General features: G+C 38.9%; 1 protein-coding gene across 2 annotated transcripts; it reads left to right on the top strand.

Annotated features, from left to right (window-relative positions):
* The first annotated feature begins 5,938 nt into the window (after positions 1-5,938).
* On the top strand, positions 5,939-7,240 carry LOC110091972 (disease resistance protein Pik-1-like). 2 transcript variants are annotated; one of them, XM_028696401.1, is made up of 4 exons: positions 5,939-6,126; positions 6,223-6,301; positions 6,395-6,467; positions 6,785-7,240. In XM_028696401.1, exons 1-4 carry the CDS (start codon positions 6,118-6,120, stop codon positions 7,014-7,016), a joined length of 393 nt encoding a protein of 130 aa, XP_028552234.1. In that variant the 5' UTR covers positions 5,939-6,117; the 3' UTR covers positions 7,017-7,240. The 2 variants fall into 2 exon arrangements, with proteins under 2 accessions (XP_028552234.1, XP_020671956.1); XM_020816297.2 differs by having other exon boundaries at positions 5,943-6,126; positions 6,395-6,460; positions 6,778-7,240.
* The last annotated feature ends 1,043 nt before the right edge of the window (positions 7,241-8,283 follow it).

Raw genomic sequence — 8,283 nt, 5'->3', positions numbered from 1 at the left:
AGAGACTATACATTCGATGAAACGCATTGAACTAGAAGAAAGTCATTATGCTTAGCGAGTAATGCTTGAAGGATGTATAGGAACAAACTTATCATGAAATAATTCTCCTCTTTTTTATTTTATTTTATTTTTTTTAATATTTTATTAACTAAGCTGTTACTTCAATTTTATTAAATCACTAGAAGAGATTAGTTTATAATGCAGGAATCATTTCACAGTAAATACTATAAGGCAATTTGAAGTATTAAAAATATCTATCACATCAAATACTAAATATATGAGATATGTAATACAAGAATGCACTAGAGGAAAATGTCTTATTACCGTCGAATTTTTCCGGCAGAAATATGTTCGACGGAAATGGTGACGATGTTACCGGCGGAATATGTGCGATGGAAAGTTTACGACGGTCGTTCCGGAGGCCTACTCGCCGCAACCATACCGGCAGAGAATTGACGGGTCATGCGATTGTTTTATAAAATAACCGGCGTAGGGTCCCCGGGTAATTACCGACAGGGTGTATCGGCGTTTTATGCATCGACATAACTTAAACACGACGAATTTACACCGGCGGATTAAACGCCGGTAATAATACCGTTGGACACTCCGCCGGTAAATATCATAAATTGAGCGAGCCCTAGGGCTGCCTTCTCATTTCTCTATTTCATTCCGCTCCAGCCCCTTCGACCTTGTTTGACTTCGCTCCGACGACGGAAGTCCTGGCTAAGCGACACTGTTCGACTTCGCTCCGACGACGACAGTCCTGGCTGAGCGACACTGTTCGACTTCGCTCAGACGACGGCAGTCATGGGTGTTCGACTTCGCTTCGACCCCTTCGCCATTGTTTGCTGGCTATTCGACTTCGCTTCGATCGATCTGACACCTCTAGACTTCGCTCCTTCGTCGCGGTTCGACTCCTTCGTCGCTATCCGACTTCGCTCCTTGGTCGCTGTTCGACTTCACTCCTTCTCTCCTTTTACCGAACCTTTCTCCTTGGACCATGTTCGACTTCGCTCCGATCCTCGCTCCTTCGACCGTGTTCAGGCAACTTTCTCTCTTTCACGCTATTTGACTTCGCTACTTGGATGACCTAACTTCCATATTATTGCTCGACGACCTAGCTTCCACATTAATGCTTGCTCGTTTGCTATGTAGGTAACTTGTTCGACTTCGCGGATGTATAAATGTAATTATGTTCATGAAAATTGTGTTTTTTATGTGTTCTTTTATGCAGGTTTTTTGTGGAAATTAGTTTCTATAGAAAGGAAGGTTTTTTTTTTTCTCTGTGCTCCAGGTTTCCGGCGGAACTTGCGCCGGACACTCTGTCGGTACGACGATATGAAGTTTCCGGCGGATTTAATCCGACGGTTACTAATCGTCTTATCAACGACGGAATATCCGCCGGAACATCCGGCGGAATAAACGACGGTAATCGGAAATTGTTCGACGGCGAGATTTACCTACTTTCCGCCGGAAATATGTTTCCGGCGCAATTTGTGCGCCGGCAAATATTTCCGACGTGCGATAATCCGGCGGATGGTTTTTCGACCGAAATCCGCCGGAAAGCAACAATTTCCAGCGCATTTTCGTTGATACCGACGTATCTAGTCCGCCGGTAAAACCTTGTTTCCTGTAGTACTGGAGTTAGAATTTTGTTCATGTGGGGGCGCAAATCATCAAAGTAATTAAAAATCCTCAACCTTTTTCATCTGGACGGTTTTAAAAAATTTTGTATCGAAAGTTTCACCGTTAGTCTATTCTCCAATTTGCGGTCTATACATATAATAAAACAAACAATATGTTGCATCCTTAGTTATACTATATTATAGCTAAGCTTTGTGATCATCAAATCATGCTGGATTAAATTTGCAAAACTTATCTCCAAATTTTGTACGCATGAATTCATGATCACGGAGATGACATAGTCCTTTCAACAAGTAATTTCTCCTGTCACCATCCGTCTCGTTCAGATGATAATCTAATTTTTTTTCTCAATCAAGGATCCACGGGGATATCTACAAAATTTGCTCTACACGCTTTGTTTGATTTTTGTATGTTTCTTCACATAATATTTTGTTGTCATATCCTTCAATTTTTTTTTAAAAAAAATATCTATCCATACAAAATTGAATGAAAAAATAATAACAATTTGATCTTCAAGCCTACTGGATGCAGACTCAAATCATCAAAGTAATTAAAAATCCTCAACCTTTTTCATCTGGGCTTGGGACCGACACTGGCGGTTTTAAAAAATTTTGTATCGAAAGTTTCACCGTTAGTCTGTTCTCCAATTTGCGGTCTATACATATAATAAAACAAACAATATGTTGCATCCTTAGTTATACTATACTATAGCTAAGCTTTGTGATCATCAAATCATGTTGGATTAAATTTGCAAAATTTATCTCCAAATTTTGTACACATGAATTCATGATCACCGGGATGACATAGTCCTTTCAACAAGTAATTTCTCCTGTCACCATCCGTCTCGTTCAGATGATAATCTAATTTTTTTTCTCAATCAAGGATCCACGGGGATATCTACAAAATTTGCTCTACACGCTTTGTTTGATTTTTGTATGTTTCTTCACATAATATTTTGTTGTCATATCCTTCAATTTTTTTTTAAAAAAATATCTATCCATACAAAATTGAATGAAAAAAATAATAACAATTTGATCTTCAAGCCTACTGGCTACAGACTAATCAAACAAAATGAAATCCTTTGCTCGTAGCAGGCTAACAACAAAATAAAATACACAAAATGTGAACAATATCATAGAATAATCTATTTGTTTTTACAGATAATCAAAGTCCAAAAGAAAGCAGTTGCAGCAGAGTTTAACTGATGAAATATTTCTACACAAACTTTATCAAGCAAAAAAAGGCAATAAGAGATCTCGAAAGAGAAATACATGAACGACATAAATAAGAAACGAAGCCAAAAATGCTAATTTTTTTATTTGCGAATACACAGGAAAGAAGAAAGGTTATGAAGGACATATCTAAAATATGAACATTCCTTCCCCTTTTGGAAAAAAAAATAGCATGCATGGAACATATGTAATTTGGAATATTTCTACATCAAAACCAAGTAACTAGCTTCATCAAATTTAAAAGAAATTAAAAAATCTGCTGCGTTCGCCGTTCGGACTCAGAAGAGCCGAAGAGGGCGACTAGGTGGAGGCATTCGGGCTCGAAAGAGGGAGATAGTTGATTGGGCGGTGGCGTTCGGGCTCAGATGAGGGTGACTAGGCAGCTGGCGACGACGTTTAGACTTCTCTTGCGAGCTATCGAGTTCCATGCCCACGTACTTGGAGTCAAAGAGTTGCAGCAGGATAGGGATAGGTGACTATGATATTAGAATGAAAAATGATGAAATCTTGATTTAATATGCACTTAATGCATCATAAATAATTTTAATTACTTATTATTTTCAAAGTCAATGGGGGCCCATGCCTCCAAGGCCCCTATATTGTCTCCGCCCTTGGATAGTCGTGGCTTTGGATGGTCGGGATTGATCAGGTGGACGACTAGATGATGCGGAGCATCTTAAGGACGCTGGACCGCGGAACAAATAGCCTCCTGGGACGTTCTGGCTGGGTCGTTTGTTAGTGGAAACGAACCCATTATTCCCTTTTACTGCTTTTAGTTAGTTAGCACCTGAGTAGAGGGATGGAACCTTTTTGCTTTTAGTCCTTTTTCAGTTAGGAAGCTGGGATGCCTTTTGCTTATCTTTTGCAAAGGCTCGGAGATAGTTAGTCTTAGTTTTCTTTACTTTTGAAAAGCTGAAGTTCATCTTCTTCTTAGAACAAGGTACTGTTCTATTATTTTCTTGCTGTCTTTGCAAATCTGATCACAGGTATCTACATCACTAGATGCCTTCCAACCGGAGGTACAGCTGCATTGAGCCTCGTAAGCTTAAATCTAGTGAGCTCAGGCCATGTCTGGACAAGGCTCGAGGAGGGGACCACCGGAGCTCCACTCTATTTGCCCCGGCCCCTACCGACCACTGATCGGGTCAGGGTGAGGTGGAAAGGATGCTGGAGGTTGGGTGAACTCAATTGTGGTTCGGGGTCAGTTTGGGTGTTATATGGGTCAAACCAGGTGGTGTATTTGTATGGAAGATGCATTAGGTTAAGAGCTACCCAATAATCCAATATAATAGGCAATTGGGGTTGATTTGATCTGTGCTGGAAATGGGCTCGAGTCAAAGTGATTTTGACCACTTTGGGCTAACCTAAGTCAGCCTGCCGCCGTCCCGATCCCGCGTCAATCGGTCGCACTCGAGCACAGAGTAGCGGACTTGCTGTCATTGTCGTCATCCCGTACGGCCGAACTCGCGTCGTCCCGATGGTCCCGCACTGGCTGCAGCGCCGCCCTGCCGCCATGGTGCCTTCCCCGCACGCGGTTCGACGCTACGTTGCTGCCCGCCTTGGTATCTTTCCCGCACTCGCGCACTTAGTAGCGAACTCGTGTCCGACGCAGACTCGCGTTCGGAGTTAGCCCACTCGGAGTCAGCCCACGACATCCGGGTTCGTGGGTCAGGTCGGGTCAACCCGTTAACTTGGTGGGTCGGGTTTGGGTGGACAAACTTGATCCGTTTGCAAAAACAGGTCGGGTTCCATTCAACATGTTTAATAGCTAAAAATGCTAAGCAAACTAAATAATCAGAGAAGCTTAGTCAATGCCAATTTTCATCCCTAAAAAAATCTCTAATTATAAAAAAAAAAAAGCAATTTCACACTCTCTTAAAATTTTAGCTAATTATGAGGTTGCAATTCTTGTAACTTTATCGGTCAAATTTATATTAAAAGAATTGCATCAAAATATCTTAAAATTTGATCAAGACGGGCTTCATTATCTTTAGGTCTATCCTGAAATAATAAAATGGTTAAACATTATTTATGACATTAATCACAACATAAATCTAAAGACAATGAATCCCATTTAATTACATTTCGGTCGCCCAGTTCTTTTCCTTAAAATTTGACATATGCCATAAAATTTTAGCTTACATATTTTGTTTAGAAGATGATAGTTTAATAAATATTGTTGTTATATATATAAGTGTCAAAACAGGTCAACGGGTCGGATTTTAGTCCAACCCGAATTGACCTGGGCCTAAACAGGTTGACCATAACCTATCTCTATTTTGAAAAATGTTCAGGAATTCTAACCTGGACATACATATGTGAGTTACCGTGTTGATCCGACCCAACATGACCCGCGAACTCACAACTGTATATGCGTGCACTGAATCTGGACATGAACTCAAGTGCCCTGTGCACGAGTGGCTGAGTGAGAACTCGCAAGCAAGGTGAGCGGGAACATGCAATAGGGTTAGGCACAACCTCACGACGCATAATGAGGGATCTAGCGACTAGAGCGGGCACGTAGGCACGAGCGACCAAGCAGGAACGCGCATGCGAGGTAAACTCGGGTTGTGGGATCAATTCGGGTTTCTTGGTCAACTTGAACCCAACTCATTTTGTAAATGGTTTGGAAACTCGAATCTGAACCCGACCCGTATGGCAAACGAGTTGAACAAATCAAAAATTTTTCTGGTGTATCCAAATCAGATTTTGAGTCGTGTCAAATATTGGAGCTTTTATTCTATACGGAGTCTGGACGGGAGAACCGTCTGGTTAAGCACTGTGTACCCAACAGAGTGCGGGTACCGAGTTGGGTACTACGAATGAGATGATGTGACACATTTTTATTTGTATCAGAACGCTCTCCGCACTCCTCATAGAATAATTTCTCCAAATATTGACACCACAATTATATTTGAGTTGATTACTAAAAATAAAAATCCAATAAAACCAAAAAATTCCGTACTACGTGGGACCGATCGTTTACTTGTCATTTCTCAAGTCTTTGCAGTCGGATCAAACCGCGTGCGTTCTCATTCACTCATTCAATCTAGGCAGGCTCCTCCCGACCCGCTTTCCCTTCTCCTTCCTCGTCGCCTTCCTATTTATATCTCCCCCACTAGAGCTCCAAAGGAACTCAAGCACACAGCTTATCCCTAACACATAGCTCTTACAACTACTTGGAGCTTCCTTAGCGAGCAGCAAAACCAAAGGGAATTAATACAACTTCATTTCATCATCCATGGCCAAGGTATATAATTACTGTGCTCAGTTCTTACTAATGAATTTTGTTCAGCATCAAGCATCTAATTACAGAGTCCTCCATTTCTCCTTCATTAATCTGCAGCAAAAGGTGGTGCTGAAGCTCTCCATGGAAGATGCCAAGAAGCGCTCAAAGGCCATGCAATGTGCCGTCGGAATGCACGGTAATTCCCAAACTAATTGAAAATATATAGTATCAAGCAAAGCCAGGTTATATATGAATTTGATGATGAAATGAAGTTGCTTTCTGCAAGCAGGTGTTTTGTCAGTGTCGCATGAGGGGGACAAGATGACCGTGGTGGGCGAAGGGATTGACTCGGTGGCATTGACTGTTGGATATTATCAAACCAAACGCCGCGTTGTTTGCTTTATTTTTCTTTAGATTTTAATTTTTGTTTTACTAGACGGTTTTAAAAACCGTTTTTTTTTGTTTTGTTTTTGAATGGATGTATCCCGTGAAAAACAATTAGTGCTTGCTGCTCTCGGTTTTTTGGTTTTTGATTCTCTGCCCGTGAAAGTCCAGAGAACAAGAAGTTACTTTGTTTTTAGTTTTCTATTTTCTACCGTGGAAGGAGTGAAGTAAGAAGTAAAGTATTTTCTCTTCTCTACCAATTTTGTTCTGTTTGGTTTTTAGTTCCATCATTGACGACGCTACTGCGAAAGAAGATGGGATATGTCGAATTGGAGTTGGTAGCTGCAGTTGAGGAGAAAAAGGAGAAGAAGGTGAAGGTGGAGGCAGAAGTAAAGAGCAATATCCAACCAGTGATTTTGCCGCACGATTATTATGGACGATCTGTGGGTACCTTCACTCAACCGCTCTACTACCATGCGGATGTTACAGAGCCCAGTTATGATCAAGATAGTTGTTCTATCATGTAAAAGCTATTTCATTTTTTTTTTTCCTGATCGTCTCTGCTTTTCGCAAAGCTATGGATGTCTTGGTGATTCAAGGTATAGCGAGCAAAAAAAATTTGTAATTTAAGAAGGGCAAAGCTTTGTAATCCGTTTAGTTATAGAAAAATTAAGAAGAAAACTTATATATTATTTATAGCTACATAAGATTTTTCCCAAATCAAATAAGAATGAGGTGCCCTGTTTAATTCCATTAATGTTTTTACTCTTTGATGGATGAGGAAAATTTTCAACGTCTATCTACACCTCAATTGTGAGCTGAGTTGCTCTAGCTAAAAAAGGATTTTTACGGTTGAAGTTTTCGTTCGAAATAATTTTTTTATTGTTTCTTACAGTAATTTTTTCGTTAAAAAATTATATTTTTTACTAAAAAATTACTTTAAAAAATAGTAAAAAAGTTGTTCTTAACGAAGCTGAAGTGAAGTATGTCCAAGATGAAATCATTCAAATAATTTCATGCTAGATTTCAATTTATAGTGAAAATTAGATAAATGGTTATTAGGAGATTGGGAAACTGTTGAAGCTAATTTTGGATTTAACCTTTCAGCCAATGTTGAAGATAGAACTTAGCACGGAGAGTTGGAGAATATTTTCATCGTAATCCGTCGGAAATTTACCAGAAATTCGTTGAAAATTTCGCTAGTAATCTACAATTTTCATACAGTATCCTCCTCCCCATCTCTCAAGAAGCTCAAAAGGAAGAGATTCTTCTCATTCAGAATCCTAACAACTACCATCACCAATACTAACACAGGCATAAATATAACTCTAGCTTCATTTATAGACTGATGTTAGTTTTGATCTTATTCATAAGTAAACTTCAAAGATAGGAGATTATTATTATTATTATTGATATAAAATAAAAGATGGCTGGTATATTATATATAGAATTGTTTTATTTTTATTAAATATCAAAAAAAATTTATTTACTAAGTGGTAGTCGCGATCATATACGAGGACAAGAGGTGGTTCGCAATAATGATTGTCAGCTTCTTTTATATAACTGGAGTTATATTCGCATAAATATAACTCTAGTTTCTTTTATATAATCTAAATTGTTTTTTGATTTGGATTATAATCTAAAATGTTTTATATGAAGTTTAAAGTCATTCAAAAAATTTTTATATTCTTTTTAAATATAACTTTTTTAACTTAAATTAACAATAATTTTTTAAATAAAATTTAAATTCTAAATAAAATTCATAAAATTTTGCACATTTATGATTTATATTTT

Source organism: Dendrobium catenatum, unplaced genomic scaffold (assembly GCF_001605985.2).
Source record: "Dendrobium catenatum unplaced genomic scaffold, ASM160598v2 fragScaff_scaffold_743, whole genome shotgun sequence".
In the NCBI taxonomy this organism is placed as follows: domain Eukaryota; kingdom Viridiplantae; phylum Streptophyta; class Magnoliopsida; order Asparagales; family Orchidaceae; genus Dendrobium; species Dendrobium catenatum.
The sequence above is the reverse complement of the archived record's forward strand: the minus strand, read 5'-3'. Positions and strand labels throughout refer to the sequence as shown.

Bases quoted from the DNA above. Each gene is read 5' to 3' on its own strand.
- LOC110091972 (XM_028696401.1), top strand. The intron at 6,302-6,394 runs GTAATTCCCAAA...TTCTGCAAGCAG, and splicing joins ATGTGCCGTCGGAATGCACG to GTGTTTTGTCAGTGTCGCAT. The intron at 6,468-6,784 runs TGTTGGATATTA...TCCATCATTGAC, and splicing joins ATTGACTCGGTGGCATTGAC to GACGCTACTGCGAAAGAAGA.